General features: G+C 37.3%; 1 protein-coding gene across 3 annotated transcripts in view; it reads left to right on the top strand.

The window, feature by feature from the left end:
• The window catches only part of Hcf (Host cell factor), a 722783-nt gene that overhangs the window by 270256 nt on the left and 433363 nt on the right, over positions 1–19164 (top strand). For all 3 annotated transcript variants that reach the window (XM_090372788.1, XM_090372787.1, XM_090372786.1), the window contains exon 7: positions 6357–6474. In XM_090372788.1, coding sequence (XP_090228914.1) covers positions 6357–6474 — 118 coding nt within the window. The remainder of the gene's footprint in view (positions 1–6356; positions 6475–19164) is intronic.

The following is a 19164-nucleotide window of genomic DNA, read 5'->3' as shown; positions in this document are numbered from 1 at the left end:
AAATCCCGAAAAAGTAAGAAAGGGGGAGGCAACTGCGTTACAAGATCATCAAGGTCTTCCTGGGAGATGTCAGTCCCAGGTGGCAAATAAATAGAGCAGACCGTTAATAAAAATCCCACTGTAAGGTGAATTGCAACAGCTTCTATGCTAGTTGTAATTAGCAAGGGCTGAACTGGGGTCTGGTTTCCCACAAGGATAGCCACTCCTCCATGAGCAGGACCATCCGCAATTCCATCCTTACGAAAAATTGTGGTGTTATGCATTGTGGGATCATCATTTGTCTTTAGGTAAGTCTCCTGCAAGCAAAAGCAAACTGGCTCGTGCTTTTGCAGGAGGGCCTTGATATCATCAGTATTTTGCCGGAATCCACGACAATTCCACTGTAGGAATTTAGCCATTATTTTGGCTTGGTGGGTCCATCAGGTGGCTTCCGAGGTGCTGAGGGCTTACTTTTATCAGTCTTGGGTTTATCTTTTTTGGGGAAGAATGGTCGCTGTCCCGTGTACATTTCTTCCTCCGCAAAGAGTTCCAAGACTGAATCTTCGGGTACCTCCTTCTGCTCGACATCCATGTTTGCTTGGGTAGTAGGGGAGAGTTCCCCTTTCTTATTCTTTTCTTTCATAATTACCTTTGTTACTTGTGGAGCATTAGGAGGTACCGATATAGGAGTGGCAGCTGATTGTTCCTTCTGTGCAGGTTTTTGAGAACTTAAGAGATAACGCGCGATCGGAGTGAAAGACTCCTTCGGAGGAATGGTCATGTCTGTCTGAGTTCCGACGGAACATCTCCCTGCTACCTTCTGGGCGTAGGTAGGTCTGTTGATATTCAGGGGTTTCACCGATTTCCTTGCCTCCTGGTATGATATGTTTAGCTCTGCCTTCAGCCATTGAATTTATTTTTCTTCTTTCCACCTCTGTCATGCTCATGAGTAGGCCGGGTGTTCGCCTTCACAGTTAATACAGGTGGGTTTTGCGGCTGAACATGCTGTTGTTTCGTGGTCCTTTGCACCGCATCGAGCGCATGCAAGGACTCCACGGCAGGCCATTTGAGAATGTCCATACTTCTGGCATTTAAAACACCGTAAAGGGTTCGGAACGTATGGACGCACTGAACAATTGATGTATCCAGCTTTAATCTCGTCAGGAGGTTTAGGAGAGTTAAAAGTCAGGATAATGCTCCTGGTTTTAACAATTTTCCCATCCCTTCCTGCAGTAATTCTCTTGACAGCAATAACTCCCTGTGGTTTTAATTCGGAGCAGATTTCCTCCTCGGTTATGTCGAGAAGGTCCCACTCCGAAATGACACCTCTCGATGAATTGAGTGTTCTGTGTGGTGTCACTGTTATAGGTATTCCTCCGATTGATGTTACTCGGAGGAGATGTTCTGATTGCCTGTCATTTTTAGATTCAATCAAGAAATCCCCAGAACAAAGCCTCTTAACTGATTTGGGTGAACCTGCTAACCCTTTTTGAATAAAAAAGGGCGACATTTTACCAATCGGTGTTTCATTGGTAGAATGCATGATTAAGAACAGGCCCTGATGGTAATTCGGTTCGCTGCCTCTTTTTAGCAATAATGCTATCTGCTTCTCTGTCTAAATTTTCAGATAGGGACCGGGTTGGGACCCCTGAATAAGTAAGTTTATCAGGATTCATATAGTTTTTAAATTGTTCAGTGCCCGGGCTCCCCACCCACCACGGAGCCCAAAGGGACGCCCACTACCCGGCATGCAATAAATGCGCTCGGGAGTGGAACGCCAGGGCTACCCAGACACTATACCCGCACCGCTGCCAGCCTGAATCCTGTCCCTCGGACCATGAGGGTAGGGGTGTGGCAATGACACGGTTGACCCTCGCAAGCGAGCCTACTAGCCGATCGATCCTAGCTGGCCCTTCCAGGACCTCACGTCTTGTCGAAGCAGGGGCCAAAGTGGTGTATTGAAGCTGGGCCCCTCAACCACCAGGACCCCCCTTTCCGAATTTCCACGGGTCGCAGTGCACGGCAAACACGAACAAACAATTAAATGGCTTTTGTATGCTTTCTGGCAAATTTTGTGGACTATATCCTCTTTTCTGGTAGAGTTGTTCCATTCTGCTGCAGTAAACTATTTTGGATTGTAGTGATCAATCCAGGACTCGGCTTCAGTGATTAAAAAAAAAATTTTTTTTTTTTACATTGGTAGGTGTTTCTTGGGGCAAATACAGCAGTCAGCTCTAACCCGCCTTTGTCCAGCAGGCTCAGTATAAACAAATTCATGCCATTCCTAAATGTTTTTTTAGACTTTCTACCCTCCCACAACTAATACCCAAGGCCTTGATAATTTCCTGACTGACTTCATCAGAACATCTCAGATGCTGGAACAAGATCCAAATCAGTTATTGATGTTGATGGGCATTCTGCAGTATGTTTGCTGATTTCTTGAACCAGTTATATGAACTAAATATAACCACGATGGATCTGGGTGTAGTAGATTTTCCTGTCATAGGTTTTTTGCAATGGTTCTAATGTTAATGTTGGTGTTTTGCTAAATGGGAATTTCACATTTGTTATTTGTTATTTTCCTTGTGGGTATATTATCTTTAATGAATTTTCAGTTTTTAATTATTAATAATTACATTCACCTGTCCTTTCCACGAAATGAGTGCTTCATTGGAAGCAGCATCATATTTTTATATCATGTGATATAAAGCAAGTGAGAAGATACTTAGGGATGCTGTGTGTAGGCAATTTATAAATGTGTGTAGGCATTATAAAATGATTGCGTCAACGGTACGATCAATCAAGAAATTTAAAGAAAAAATCCACCTTATTGTCTGTGAAAATGGACTAATCTTCTAAAATTTGCTCTATAACTTGTGATATTAAATTAGAAAAAATGGAAAAAGCTTTAAATCTGTGGATAGATTTAAAACTGAACTCAAAATAAAATTCCATTATGTTCACTCATCATTCGTGAAAAGACAAATCAGCTTTAACAACACTTTAGCAAAACTGATGATAGCACTAGCTAGATAAGGTTTTTAGCTAGCAAAGGCTGGTTTTGAAAGGTTTAAAAATTGATATGTCCTTCATAATGTGAAACTTGTAGGTGAGTCTGCATCAGTGGATTTCATGCCTGCAGAAAGTTTCTCAACTGAATTAAAAAATTAATTGCGGACATAGGATATGTTCCTGAACAGGTTTTCAATGCAGATGAAACCTGGTTGTTTTGGAAGAAAATGCCATGTTTTTGACAGACTTGTTTGACATTTCTAATAAATGTCACATTTAATATTAAATTATTTCTTATTTTCATTTCGATTCTTTATGCTTGTATTTCACTATGATATTATGTAGGTACATATAATACATACATAGACAAAATTTTAGACTAGTTTTTCTTATATATTCCATTCTTTATATATTCCTTATATATTCCATTCTTATATATTCCATTCCATTTTCTTATATATTCCCCTTTTATTTATGCCATAATTCAGTATTCCCGTTTTCGATATTCGCACCATTTCTCAGGAACGTAACTCCTGCAAATAGTGGGTTTACTGTACTCAGCTTGCCATAGAGATGGCTGCAGAGTGAGTGAGTGAGTTGATGCACTAAATCGACTCAGAAAGTGTCCGAAAGATTTGAATAACAAAAGTGAATTGCAGAATCCACAGTGAATTGCAAAATTCAGCTAACATATCAACGCCATCAACTGACTGGTATCTAATAGCTCAACATAAAGCACCCAACATGTGCTTTATGTTGAGCTATTCTCTGTAATCTGGATTCGCAGTGTCTGACTATGTGATGGCCACATGATGTCAGCCTGATGGTCGAATAGTGGGAGGTCTTATAACTGCATAGGTAGGTTACGTACTGGAAAGCTGAATTCCACCAAACTTTTGGCATCTTTGCCCAAACTTTTTTCCTCCTCTCCTCTCCTCTCCTCTCTTCTTTTCTTTTCTTTTCTTTCTCTCTCCCTATCATTCTGCCTGCTGATATCCTGGCTGATGCTCTCTTCCTTTCCTTGATCAGGTTGTGGGATTTAAACTTTTTTTTTTTTTTTTTCCCCTGCATTTTGACCTGGGATGGGGCACTCCAGACCAGGCCAGCTCCTCTCTCACCCTATATGTTTTATGTATTATTATTATTTTTTTTGTTTGCGTTATTGTTCTAGCAATCCAACCTGGATTGGGACTTCTCTGGGCCGGAATAGTCCTCCTCTTTTCTCCTTTCATCTCTTCATCTTATACAAGTTTTTATTTCCTCCTGGGAAACTCATTCCCCAGGGGAGGAGGAGGACATGCAAATAGTAGGGGAGGCCTTGCCCTCCTTCTGCTAGGGACAAGTACCCTGAGGAAGTCATCCAGGTGATCACTGCTTCCAGATAGCCAAAAGGCCAAAACACAACATCACACTACAAAACACACATAAGCTCACAAACACAGTTTTTCTTTCCTGTCACTTTCTCCTGTGTGGGATGAAAATCTTTCTCTCTCTCTCTCTCGCCTTCCTTTTCATCTGTCTTCATCCAGCTTGGGATGAAATTTTTTTTTTTTTTACACAACACACACTGGCCTTACCTTGACAGAGTCTGTAGAAACTGAATAGAGCAACGAGGCAGAGATGAACGTTTGTTCTACGAGTCGCCCATACAAAAACACAAAAATAAAAAAAATAATAAAAATCTTTCGGAATCCAATCACAATTCCAGCTGGTCTGTAAAAGTCTGTAAAAACTGAACAGAGCAGCAAGGTGGAGATGGTTATCTGGAATTGTTTCCAATTAGGTACATCCCTTTATAACTGCAATATGTCCATCTGCCAATGGATTCTTCCAACAAGAAAATGCGCAATGTGATGTGACAAGGCAGTAGCTTTAAAGAACTCTGGTTCTAGGAACTTAGGAGTAAATTCAGCCTACTATAGTGGTCTTGCCAAATACCAGATCTGAGTCCACTTGACCACCTGTGGAATGAGGTAGCACAGGGGTGTCCAACCTTTTAGCTTTCTTGGGCCACACTTAAAATACACTAACGATAGCTGATGAGCAAAAAAAAAACATAGAATATATAGTTAACATATTTAAGTAATTTAAACGTTAATTCATGAATTTTTTATTATAAAAGTAAAAGACAAGACAGCAACATGAAATTAGTGACGTGTTTGACATTAGTGACTAATGCTTCGATATTTGGTTCAGTGGAAGTAGTTGCAATTCTCAGTGAGTTCTCAAGGTGCTCATCAGATATTTTAGTTCTAGTTTTATTCTTTGTGTGCTTCAAATCAAATAAAAATACTTACATATCTTCTAAATAACCAAAAATGTCTGTCGTTTACAAAGGTAGGTAGATAGGTAGAAATATTATCAATAATCACTGCGTTTTATTCGCCAAATCACCACAAATACATGTAATGTCTGCACCTTTCTTTGGTGTCAACTGGACTGTTTACAATTGCATGTTGAAAGCCATACTAGCTTACCCATGGTGCACATAGAGAGACATCTATTGCATGGTAAAAGTAGGAAGCAAGAGCACTAGTGCACCATTTATTATGTCAAAAAGTAACTACTCGCATGGGCGGCAATTTTGAATAAATACAATTATTTGAGAATGATTTTGAATCTCTCATTGCTAAAGAATATGTTAAATTCAAAAATTCATCGCTTATAAATTAATAGCATGCTAAAATTGTATTTGTAGTATTATTAATGGTATTTTTAGTCGCAATCTCAGAAAGTTTGTAAGTTTACAATTTTTTGTTGGGCAGCATTCATAGCTGTCCTGGGCTGCATGCATCCCGCAGGCCGCAGGTTGGGCAAGCCTGAGGTAGCATGAACCCTTTTAAGTAGAAATTCACAACCATCCAATTTTCAATAGTTTGTGGGAAGCAATTGAGTCAACAAGGACCGGCATTCCTGTTTCACACTTGACTGCTTGTTGTTGATTCCTTGTTCTGTTGTGAGGACTTAATGGGGCTTGCTCACTATTAGGTAGGTGTATCTAATAAAGTGGCTATTGAATCTACAGTATGTTGGAGATTAATATCAATTGGTTTAAATTATTTTCAGTAATAATTAGGCTCAATATTTTTTGATCATTCCTTCTACATAAGTTTAGCATTCTTGCATCCTTTTTGCCATTTTATTTGGAAATTTTCTGATCAGGCATCTCTTCATAGCTGCAGTGAGTCATCTGTCATGGGTTCTTCCAACAGGAAATTGCAATGTCCAAGGCAATAAGTAAAGAACTGGTGTAATTTTAATAAAAAGTATGTGTTAATTTTACACTTTTTTAAAATTAAATATTAATTATTAACTATTCCTTAATTAGTTTAAAAAAAGCTTAGTTTTAAATTATTTCGTTGCAGGTGTGTTGTAAAGATCTGTGGTATCTCGAAACCGAAAAACCTGGTGCTCCTACAAGAGTCCAGTTGGTACGAGCTTCTACAGCTACTTTGGAAGTTTGCTGGGGTGCAGTTCCAACAGGTAATATTATTCTTTGTAATAATATGGATAAAAGTGAACACTAAACACTATGTAGCATAAGAAACAAGATTTTTATTAAAAGCAGTTGATGATTTTCATTGGCTGCTCTTAATTGCTATCAAGAAGAAGCTCAAAAGAAGGGAACAAATACTCGAAAATTGCAATACAGTGGATTCTGGTTATTTGGGTGACCAGTTAATTGGGGTGGGCCTGTTTATTTGGGACAAATCTTAAAGAACAGAATGGAATTGAGAAAATAGCCAGGGTTTTCTTCACTTAATCGGGACAATGTGCAGATTAATTGGGGCAAGAGACTGTGGGTTTTTATTTTATTATGGTGAAATGTGTTTCCCCTTCACCGAAACCTTCAGTCATATAAAAAACATAAATAAATTTTCAGAATCTTCTCTTCATTCCTATTTTTTAAGCTTCGTAAAGTTGTTATTCCATATCCCACTTGCGTGTATTGAGCTAGTTGCAATTTGTGCATGCCATGTTCTTTGTTATTGATTGCTTATCTTATTTGTTTTAAATTTTACAACCTAAAAAAAAAAAAAAAAAAAAAAATTCAGTGAACAGAAATATCAATTAATTTGTACGTACATATTACAGCATTAATTAAGCTATGCACGTAAACGTAAATCCTTTTTTATTTTGCAAACCTGCAAAAAATATTCTTCTGATTTTCATGCATCATTTAATTTTGTTAATTTGTAATGTAATAAAGTGTAAAATTATGATCTTTACTTTTATAGCCTGTGGATAATATTCCTCCTGTTTTCTCTTACTAGAATTGCTGTTGAATAGAATTAAAATTGAAGTCACTAACCTGTTCACAATGACCGGTGCTCACTACATATTGTATAGTGCAGTGTTTCCCGAAATTTTTTAGTCACAGAACACTTTTCATCTCGCAATATATTTTCGGAACACTTACAGAACAGAAGTTTTGCCGGAGCCAAAAAAACTGTTTGATAATATTGTATTACATACGATGCACTGTGCATCAGGAGCATCTTTATTTCCAACAGATGTAAAGCCGAAATTCAAATAACTGTCATCATACTTTCATTTTGATCTTTTATTAGTTGGTTCCTATTTTTTCACTGCAGATTTTTGGGGAACAAAAGCCCCAATCGTTCATCCTCACTTTGAAGTGTGACAATATTGTGTTTGTTTTCTTCAACCACAGTTGCAATACTAGAAGTACTTGCTTCTCATTTTAAAGTTCCTTTTTTCAACCACAAATCCATGGTCATATTATTTTAATAATAATATTTCAAAATACGCTTCTTGATTAGACCGGGGTTCGAGCCCGTGACCACCAAATATGGAGGATACAGAAAGATCAGGGAATGATCACCGCATATCCCCGGAGCAATATGGCCTTAGTTGCTAATGCTCCTAAAAACAAAAAAAAAAAAAAAAAACAACAAGGAAATGAGTTTAGTTATCATATCGGTCCGCTTCCCCTTCTCTTTCAACCCGTGTACTCTAGGCTAAATGGCATATTAGATCTGCTACATTGCTACTTTTTCGTAGGTGGCATTACCTGTGCGCATACTTCTGTATGCAAAAGCCCACCAAAATAAAGTGTTCCAGGGTCTGTTTGATTATTAGTCTCTGCCAGTATATTAATAACCGGGGGGGGGGGGGGAGTTAAAAATTATAATGATACAAAAGTGATGTATGCTACAAATATGCAAAATTTATTTATTTTATTTATTTTTTTAAAATTATTAATTACGATTTTGCACGGAACACAGTTTGGGGGTCGCTGCTATAGTGAATGGTATTTCATTATGGAAAGTCCATCATAACATGATTTGATTGTACAGTGAACCAATCATAAAATGGGGTCCACTTTAGTTTTAACTATTTATGCAAAACTTCGCATAATTGGGGCAACCGCTTAATCGGGCCCACGTGCACTAGTCTCAATGTATCCCAAATAACCAGAATCCACTGTATATGCATATAATATGGCACTTCACTGAAATAGAAAGAAATGAGTTTTTGGAATCACTTTATGTTAATACACCTTGCTTACTGAAATGATCTCTCCTTATTGACTTCTGAATTGTAGATTTGTAATTTTAAATACTAAAAGATAAATGACTGAATACAGTGGTTCAAGTGCCAAATGATAAGTGATACATGCGTGTTCTATCTCGATCTTATATCTTATGTATATCCTTTTTTCTTTTTTTTAAGTTTTAAGCATTTATATCTATACATATTTACAATACAGTCTAACTGTAATGTCATCATTATATGTACTAAATGCATTGCTAGAGCTTGAGGTGCAACAATGCTAAAATTGTTAAAAAATTTTATAACCACTTTTAGTCCCTGCCACTCAAATATAGTCAGACTTTGTGTCAAGATTACTGCCCCTGTGAACAGGTTTATACTTTCTAAAAGTTAAAAAGCCAATCTTATAACTCAATTAATATAAAATTAAATAAAATTCTAAGTTTACATCAATTTTTCCAAAAAAGTATTTCCAGATCCCCAAAGGCTTGTCAACACTTATAAACTCATAAAACATTAAAATATCTGACATAAATATACAATAAAGTTATCCGGAATAATTGATGTCAGACATCTTCCGGATAGCGAAATTTTCTGGCTAATCGAATATAAGGTAAGATTAAATAAATTTAATCTTACCTTACGATTAAATTAAATAATGAAGATAATAAAAAAAAAAAAATAGAAACCAATCTTGGAAAACAGAAACATACATCCAGGCATTTTTATGATTTTTATACAAAACAGGAAAATTAGAAAGATTTTTAAATGCTCTCGGTTTTTTCTACTTACCGATAATGAGCACAGAAAATCTTTGCGTCCCAGTAGCATTTTCACTCATAGAAATTGTAACTTGTTTTTTTTCTCATCTTAAAACGTGGTGCAGGCATTTCTCTTTTAGTGGCTATGGTTTTTCTCAGTAATTCTTTCTATAATAAGCTCATTTCATCAACATTATAAACGTTTCTTTCTCTTAATTTGCTATAACTGAAACAAACTTACTTTTCAGGACACCGTTGCTGATTCCTCTGCAGAAAGTTTCTTGCCTTGAATGTCTAGTTCATGTACACCATGTCTCAGTTTAAAATTTTCCAGCCAACCTGTGCTATCCTTAAAATCCAATGCTTTTTCACACAACATTGGACCAGAGACTCTCTAAAGCAGCATTTTCAGGTTTCGACATCACCCTTTTCTTGCTAGATCCTCTTTCACTATCCATAATCAACACAAATTCTGTTATATCATTGGCATTTTTCTTGGTGTCATAAATTGTTGAAGCTCCCACATTAAACTTTTTGCTAATTCTATTAATAATTTCCATTTTTTTGTTTCAATGCTAAAACTAAGTTTTCTTTTCGTTCACATTTTTCCATAAAAAATAGAGAAAAATAATAAATCGCACAGTTTCGGGCTGATATTTTTACTGAATCTCGAGCTAAACATCTGAAATTCACTCATGGTTTCTGAGAAAACCCAATAGTTTCTGTGATATTTTTCTACAGCACATTTCGGAATGTCACATAGAATTCTAGAGGTCGCAAACATAAAACAATTTGCAATTTTCAGTTTATTGGGCTTTTTCTTTGTAGAATCTGTTATAAACAGAAAGTAAACTCGATCTTTTGCTTATTAGAATCAAAATTCAATTTGCAAACGTGAACACTGTAACCGGAGCTTACTGTACTACCATTGATAAAAAAAAAGAATGATCAGCCTTAAAAATTATTCTGGATAACTCACTTCCAGATAACTAATGTTCTACTATAATTAAACCAATTACTTCTTGTCACCACTCATAGGACAGGGTTACTGCCCCTGCTACAGGGAGGCAGGTTTCTGCTGTCTACAATTTTTTTTGAAAGCATGCTCATTGTCTAAAGCTTCATTTGTTTTTTCCAATTATATACATTATTTACAAAATCAATATGTACACTATGTACAAACTTTGTATAACTTAAAACCTCTATAGAATTAAATCAACTAAAATGTCTATTAAAATATCATGACCATAATAAATATATGCTGTGTGATTATTCCTTACTTTGGAAAAGCCTTGGAAGCCCAGCAGGAGTTAAACCTCCAACTATGGAGAATAACCTCTCTCTCTCTTAAATCACTGTGTAACTCACTTACCATATTCTCATTTTCACCATATTCAAACCTTGGATCTTCAACAAGCCCCAATTGCTGCAATCTCACTTTCAAACTATGACTGGTATGATAATCATAATCTAATACAGGTCAAAATCAGGACATTTCCTAACTTTAATTATGATGTCAACATTAGGCATCATCTTATATGTTATGCGACCCTTGTCAGACTCATTCCAACGATGCTGCCAGTTTCTCAGGACCTCCATATCAAATTTTTTCTTTTCTGCCTTCACATCACCTTTTGTATAAATCTTATCCAAAAGTAGTCAAGCTCTTATACCATATATTTCCTTAGAATAATTTTGTTTTGTGGCATATTGAAGGCATTTATTCATAATAACCAAATCAGTTGGCTCACACCCTGCAGTAACCTGAACAGCATCATTATAAATTATCTGACAAGCCCTAGTAACTCCAGGAAGGGAAGGGTAGAATGCTGTGCTGTTATCAATTTCCATCTTACCAATGGATGAGCTCAAAGCACCACATGCATAAGTTATTATAGGAACAAATATACAATTTGTGTCATTGACGTAGGTCTTTACCCTTAACACCCCAGTTTGTCCCAATGAATCTTTTAAGTTTGATGTCTATAACTTAATTCTATTCCTTATATATTGTGCATCTGGCAAGAACCTCAACCAATGATCAAGAATGATGCTGAGGTACTTGATCTCATGTGCATTTCCTTCTACCATCCCTTCAGCTCGTATGGTAGGATGTCTGTTTGTGCTAAATCTGCCCTTCATCACATTATTCTTAGTATGTGATTTTGTACAAGGGACAAGGGACAATGTATTCTTGTATTGATTGCGGCCTCCAGGGTTACCCCTATATACCACTGTAGCATCTGTAGGTTATTTATAGCCGGCAAGTGTGTGTAAGTGTGTGTGTGTGTAAGTATATATGTGTGTTGTGATGGTTGTTGTTTGCCGGCCCTGGAGTCTTTGTACAAATAGAAATCCTATTCAAAATCTCTTGAGCCCATTGTTCAATTATTTTTCTCAATCTCTTATATATCAATACATCTAAATCATTAGCATAAGTCACTAGTTCACAATTCATTCATTGCTGATATAACATTCCATTACACAAATATACATGAAGGGCCCCATTATAAGTCCTATGGAACTCCCTTGGTTACTTATTTAGTAACTTTATTAAGTAACTGTATTTTGTCCAGACTGAGACCTTCCTGTTATTAAAGTAGCTTCTCATTGTTTTATATAAGTTTTCAGGGCAGTCAGTTTCTCATAATCTCCTTGAAGAACCACTCTCCCTCGAAAGACCATCAAAAGCTCCCTGAAAATCAATAAACACTCCAGCAACATACTTCTCCATGGACATCCTTACTTTTTCTAGCACATCAAAGATGGCATTTTCAGTTGAACTTTCCTTCTTAAAGCCGTACTGTCTACTAGACACCTGATTCCTTTCTATATAAATGGCACTCAACCTTTCTTTCAGCAATCTCTCTAAGGTTGTGTCCAATATTGCCAATAATGCTGCTAGTCTATAAGCCCTAGGATCTACTGGGTCCTTATGAGCTTCTTCAGTAACAACTTTATTTCAGCCTCCTTTCAACAATTAAGGAAGGTACCTTCATTTAAGCAATTGTTAAACAAAGACAGCGGCAGTTCAGGCCAGTTCTTAGCTGCTTCCATAACTTCTACTACTGCTTGGTCTGGACCTTGCACCTTCTTATTCTTTATTACTGCCAACACTTCTTACAATTCTTGGATAATGAAATCACTTTCAGTCTTACAACTGTGAAATACCCTATTCTATGTTCTAATATCTCTCTGTTTCTTATTACCATCCTCCACCTTATCTTCGAGAAAGAGCTCATCTAATATAGTTGCCACAGAATCTTTCCATCCTTAGTTTCCACTAAGCCATTTGTCTTAATGGTATGTTAGATCTTCTGTAACTTTATTCCTGCATTTCTGTATATTTTAAATTGCGCTATGATTATTCTCTTATATTAGGAAATCCTTCCGACGTACTGGCTTAATTTTTTTATGTAAAGTTGTAACACAGATAAATCCACCCATTGAAAATAGTGCAGTACCAGTACAATTCATTAAAAATGCAAATTTGTTCCACTGTATGGGAATTAAAACCATTGTATTATCCATGCAGTTTAAATCCAGTTTCCTGCAAAAACAAATGAATGAGAGGTATTAGAACCTATAGTACTTAGTACCATGCATGAGTTGGAGGTTGAGAAGATGAAAGAAGATATTTGCTGACATTACACTTGAACTTCTGTAGACTGTAATTTTCAGGAAATACACATGAAGGAAGGTTGTTCCAGACAACAGCAGTTGAATTAATAAATGAGGAAGAAGAAAAGTTGGTTCTGTGAGTTTGAAGTAGGACAGTACATGGATGTTGGCTGGTTGTGGCATGTGTTCGGACTGTTTTGAGAGAGAGAGCGGGAATTATAGAAGCCAATTCAGGAGAACGTGCCCATGGAAGTATCTATAGAAAAGGCATGCAGCAAAAACAGTACGTCTATGAGACGGAGTGGAGAGACTCTGTTAGAGAGGGGTCATTAATTAACTTAACTGCCCTCTTCTGAATGGAATCTAGGAGCCTGAGAGAGGTTTTGGGGGCACCACCCCAGATGTGGAAACAATATTCCTGATAGGGCAAATTTGCGGTTTGTACATAGTGAACACCTGTTGGGAAGAAAAGTTGATTTCAATCCTTTTTGCGAGATATAAGGCAGAAAGTTAAAGGATTGAAATCAACTAAGTTGTCTTTGCTCCACTGGAGAATTACCTGGAGATCGGCATTTAAGGAACTGGTTGCAGATATTCAAGAAGTTGAAGCCAATTGAGGAGGGCTAGGTTTCTCAAACTGGAATGAGGAATGCAATGTGCTATCATCAGTAAAACTATGGATTGGATTTCTGGTCAATGGAGGAAGGTCATTAATATACAAGAGGAAAAGAATGGGGGTAAGAACTTAACCTTGGGACATCAGCATTAGTGGAGAAGTTAGAAGATAGAAAGCCATCTACCATCACCCACAGTGAGCGGTCAGAGACAAAACTGGATAACCAATTGCAAAAAACAGTTGACAAACCATAAGATGGAAACTTATTTAGAAGACCTTTATGCCATACACTATCGAAAACCTTTGAGATGTTAAGAGCAACTGCTTGTGTTTCAACTAAACTTTCCATTGAATTAGTCCATAAATGGGTAACATAAGCCAAAACATCACCAGTGGATAGAAACTGACGGAATCCATACTGGCGATCGTTGATCAGACAGAAGGTTTCTAGTTAGTTTAAGAGTTGGCGGTTAATTGATTTCTCCATTACTTTAGAAAGAGTAGAAGTAATTGCAATGGGATGATAACTGGATGGGAGGGATTTGTCACCCTTTTTTAGGAACTGGCTGGATATGAGCAAATTTCCAAGCAGTAGAAAAAACACCTTTGGAATGAGAAAGTGAAAAAAGGCAGAAAAGAACAGGAGAATGTTCATGAGCTCAGGTTCTGAGAACAAGTGGAGAAATACTATCAGGACCTGGAGCTCTCTTAGCATCAAGATCGTAAAAATCCTTCTGACATCCTTTTGACAGAAGACTACAGGAGGCATTGAATGGAACATGTTGGGAATGGTGGGAGGTGTTTTACCAAGATCATTAATACATGAGTTGGAAGAAAAATGGGATGCTAGCAGGTCAGCTTTATCCTTGACTAAAGTGACAATAGAGCCATCTGGTTTTGACAGAGGTGGGAGCAGAGACGGGCGAAAGTTGCAGCTAATAGCTTTGGCAAGAGACCAGAATGTTCGCAAAGATACAAGTTTAGGCAAGATACAAGTTTTCTACTCTTAGCCTGTTCAAAATCCATGTGGACTGATTAATATCTGCTTTAAAATTGTTGCGAGCTTTGGTGTAGGCAGAAAATGAAACTGAAGAATTGGAAACAAGCCAATTATGATATGCAACATTCTTCTCTTGGACAGCCTTAGCACATTTATTGGAAAGCCAAGGTTTAGATAAAGGTCGAGATTTTAAAGTGGAGTGGGATAAAGGATTCCATTCCTCCAAGAATAATTTCACTGACACGATCTGAGCAAACGTTGACATCAGAAGTTTTGAAACAGTAATCCGACCAAGGAAAAGAAGAAAAGAAATCTCGCAGGTTATCCCATTTTGCATTCTTGTAATGCCAAACAATATGAGGTTGGGAATAGCCACGAGAGGCTCCATTGGAGAAGAGACAATCACCAAGTTGTGATCTTACGCGCCTAAAGGACCACTCACTTCGACTGTGTACTTAGAAGGGTTGTTTGTGAGAAAAAGATCAAGCATGTTGGCTGTGTGGTTAGGATTGTGCAGAATTCTTGTAGGTAAATGAGCAAACTGTGCAAGGTCATTAGTAATTGCAAAAGCCTCGGCATCTCCACCAGCTGGGTCGATATGACTAGAAAACGGAACCCTGCTGGAGTTGTGAACATTAAAATCACCAAGGAAAGTTACCTTACTGTTAGGAAAATTGGATTGGAGAAAGTCAAGTTACAAAGAGAGGAGGACAAAAAATTCCAAGTGATTAATGGAGTTGGGAGAACGGTAGAGACAACAGATAAATTTGACACAATAAGGTAGAGAGATTTTAAGCCAGAGAAGATCGGTGTAAGAGAGGAGATTCCAAATTACCAAGTCTTTTGACAGGGAATATCAGAATGGACCTATGCACAAGTCCACCCCCAATGTAGGATGGGTTGCTTCTGCAGTGGTGCCCCACCACTGTTTCCAATTCTTCTAGTTCTTCGTGGGAATTTTCCTATCATCCACTTTCTTCACCTTCAGCTTTCACCCCTGCACTCTCAAACAAAAAGTTCTTTTTCTTTTTTTTCCTTTTGGGTTCTCCTCAGTAAGGTCAAGTGAAGCCAGGGATTCGCCCTATCAGAGTTATTCCCTATTGCACCCAGCCGATCTCCCTATGGTCTGGACGGAAACTACAGGTCCGTGTAGTTCCACAGGACCCCTAGGCTAAGTGGCCGGATGAATAACATACCAACACAGCTCTATTCTAACCTGAAAAAAATGCTCAGAAACCCATACATCTGACCTCCGGAGAGATTATATTATGACAAACTCTCTATTTGTATTGTTTAACTAAGATGTGGCGTTGGGTGAATCCCCCTCTCCCACTTGATCAGTAACACTGTACACACTTAGGTTATACACTCGGATGTTTCAAAGAACTTGTATGAGTTTCTCACAGACTACCTATAAGATTGCCGTGCAACCATTTGTACCAGATTCCAGGAAATCACCTGCACATTTATCAAAGTTTGCTCCCAGGGCCCAGTACTGGGTCTCTATTTTTGGAAGTCATTACATGACAACCTTAAATTCGGACCTTAAAATATGATAGATGCTGTTTCTTTTGCCAGTGATCTTATCTTACTCATAACTGGAAATAAGACTTGTGCTAATGCAATGAGTCAACCTCATTCTTGACAGGCTTCAAGCTGGGCTTGTACTCACAAGACATATCCTATTAAAAGGCGACCTAGACATCTGAAGGCTACCCTTAATCAGAATCTCTGGCTCGACCATCAGAATGGTTGCAGAATTAAAATACCTTGGAGCCATGTTGCTTGACATGAAGCTAGCCTTCCATCCACATTACCTTACTAAAAAGGCTACTGAAAGGGCAGATATACAGCTGTGATTGGGGCCTACAAAGAAAATTGCTAGCAGTAATATACTAAGCAATTTTTGTCCCAGTGATCTGTTATTGGGTTGGAATTTTGTTCCCCTGTACTGTAATAGAAATAAAATGAACTTACAGGTGACCCCCACTTAACGCTGATAATTCATTCCGGAAAAACAGAGCACTAAGTGAATCCGCGCTAAGCGAGCACCGCATTCCCATATGGTAACATATGTATTTGTGAGTTGCGGTCGGTGCCATAGGATATTTCCTAATCGATAATAAACGGTAGTGAAAAGATGTACAAATGTCGGTCAAAATATTTAATATTCAAATATTTGTACATATAAAATATTCTGCATTACATACATATATAATTATGTGGTAACTACTTATGCATCAAAATTAAACTTAAAATTCCAATTAAAATCATGAATTTAATTGATCTAAATTGATTTTAATTGATGAATTTAATCTTGAAAAATGTGTCGATTTTGGGTTTAACTTTGGCCGTCTTCCAAATAAACTAAAAGGGGTATTAATTTTAAATCCCCCTCAGTGTTACCACCCAACAATAAAGTCAACCGATCCTTCGCCGCTTTGAAACCTGGCATGTGTTTTTCTTCTCTCAATATGAAACTTCTTTTAGACATTCGTTTCCACAAAAGTCCTGCTTCATTTATGTTAAAAACTTGTTGAGAAGTATAACACATAATACCCCTCTTCAATAATTTTAACAAGTTCTTTTTTGAAAGTTTCGGCTCCTTGATCTGCACTTGCAGCTTCTCCCTGGATTTTAAATCTATTCAACCAGCCCTTACCAGTTTTAAATGGTTCCATACATACATACATATATATATTGTTTTTTTTTAGGTGAGTTTTCTTCAGATAATCATATTGGGTAATCTCTTTCTCTCTCTCTCTCGCTCTCGCTCTCGCTCTCTCTCTCTCTCTCGCTCTCTCTCTCTCTCTCTCTCTCTCTCTCTCTTTATATATATATAATATTTAACTTACTGAATTCTGCATTGGATATTATCTTCAATAAAATTAGTTAGTCTTTCCATTTCAATCCTAATAGCCAGCCTAGCCCTAGTTGCTTGCAGTGGAACAGCTATCTTTCCCGCTGCTAAAATTAATTCTTTATTTTTTTTATAATTGCTCTTATAGTTAAACTTGCAAGTCCTAAATCACGGCACAAATCGGCTTGTCGTTGACTGGAATTGATTCGCTTCAAAACGTCTCATTTAATTTTCAAATTCAGTATTTTTCTTACATTTATAGTCTTTGTACTGCGCCCAGACGTTGCTTTTTCATTCTTATCGGCCATTATTAACTCTTCGAAAATGTAATTGTTCGAAAATGTTAATGCGTTGGTTGCATTAATTACGATACAATGTTCAAGTAAACTGTCCATTACGCACAATGTCTAATACTGTACTGAGTGATGACTAGACTTTGGATAAATGCATATAACGCAAATATTACAAGCAGTATACTTGATCATTTTTTAAAATGTTGATCTCGGAACTACGTAACAAGTCATTGTACTGCAATTAAATTAGCGTACGAAAAAATTTCACCGAGCGTGGGAAACGTTTTAATGCTGTGTTCATTTTCAAGCTATCGACTCCATCAAATGAAACGATTTCATTAAATATGCCAAAAATGCAAAAATGTTATAGTGATCTGTGACAGCGTTGTAGTGAGATACGGGTTATAATATTATAACTGGAGAAAGTAATACTCTTGATCTGGTTATCAGCAGTGATCATTCGTGTATTAAGAATTTGCAGATAAGGGAACCTAAGTAGCAGTGATCACAGTGTACTGATGTGGGATTTACTTAGATTTAATTACCATCAGGGGTAAAGGAAAGGGTTTTTGCTTCCGTAAAGGTGAGTACAGTGGTCTCAGACAGTTTAAATTCTGTACAATGGGATCAACTGACGATGTTACCAACAGTAAATTCTAAGTGGGAAGAATTCAAGGAATTAATAGTGGAAGCGACTAAAAGTTTCATACCTATTAAGAAATATTGTTCAAGGTTTAGGCCTAAATGGTTATCTAATGAACTAATGAGACTCGTAATAGATATATTAATAGATTTATATGGGATGCATATAAATTATCAAGCGACTCAGAAGCCTATGTCAGATATAAGCTAGTCTGTAATCAGGTGACAAAGGAGGTTAGGCAGGCGAAGGCAGATTACGAGAAATCCTTGGCAAAAGATGCTAAGAAAAACAGCAAGGATTTCTTTACTTATATAAACTCTAAAAGGAAGGGGATGAATCTGATTGGTCCACTTGACATCGATGGTTCGACTCTTGATGATCCTGCTCAGAGAGCAAACAAACTGAATGAGTATTTTGCATCTACAATTCATACATGAGGAGTTATTAAGGTTTGAAAATGGCAGAAAGTTATCAAATTGCAGCAGGATACTTAATGATTTTGGAATTACTGAAAGCAAAGTGGAGGAGAAATTGTTGAAGTTAAACATAAGAAAAGCACCTGGGGTGGATGGGATCTATCCAGTTATATTAAAGGAGGCGGCAAAGCAACTAAGCAAACCCTTAGCCATAATTATGAGAGCGTCCCTGGACTCAGGGGAGGTTCCCACGGACTGGAGATGTGCAAATGTATCCCCAATTCACAAAGCGGGATCGAAGGGTGACGCGACTATTACAGACCAGTTAGTTTAACTTCTGTTCCGGGTAAAATAATGGAGTCACTGGTTAGAGATGCATTGCAGGATCATCTAGACAAGACTGCAGAAATAATTCAGACACAGCATGGGTTTGTTAAGGGAAAGTC

This window comes from Mastigoproctus giganteus, chromosome 4 (assembly GCF_048544385.1).
Source record: "Mastigoproctus giganteus isolate SK-2022 chromosome 4, ASM4854438v1, whole genome shotgun sequence".
Lineage (NCBI taxonomy): Eukaryota > Metazoa > Arthropoda > Arachnida > Uropygi > Thelyphonidae > Mastigoproctus > Mastigoproctus giganteus.
The sequence above is the reverse complement of the archived record's forward strand: the minus strand, read 5'-3'. Positions and strand labels throughout refer to the sequence as shown.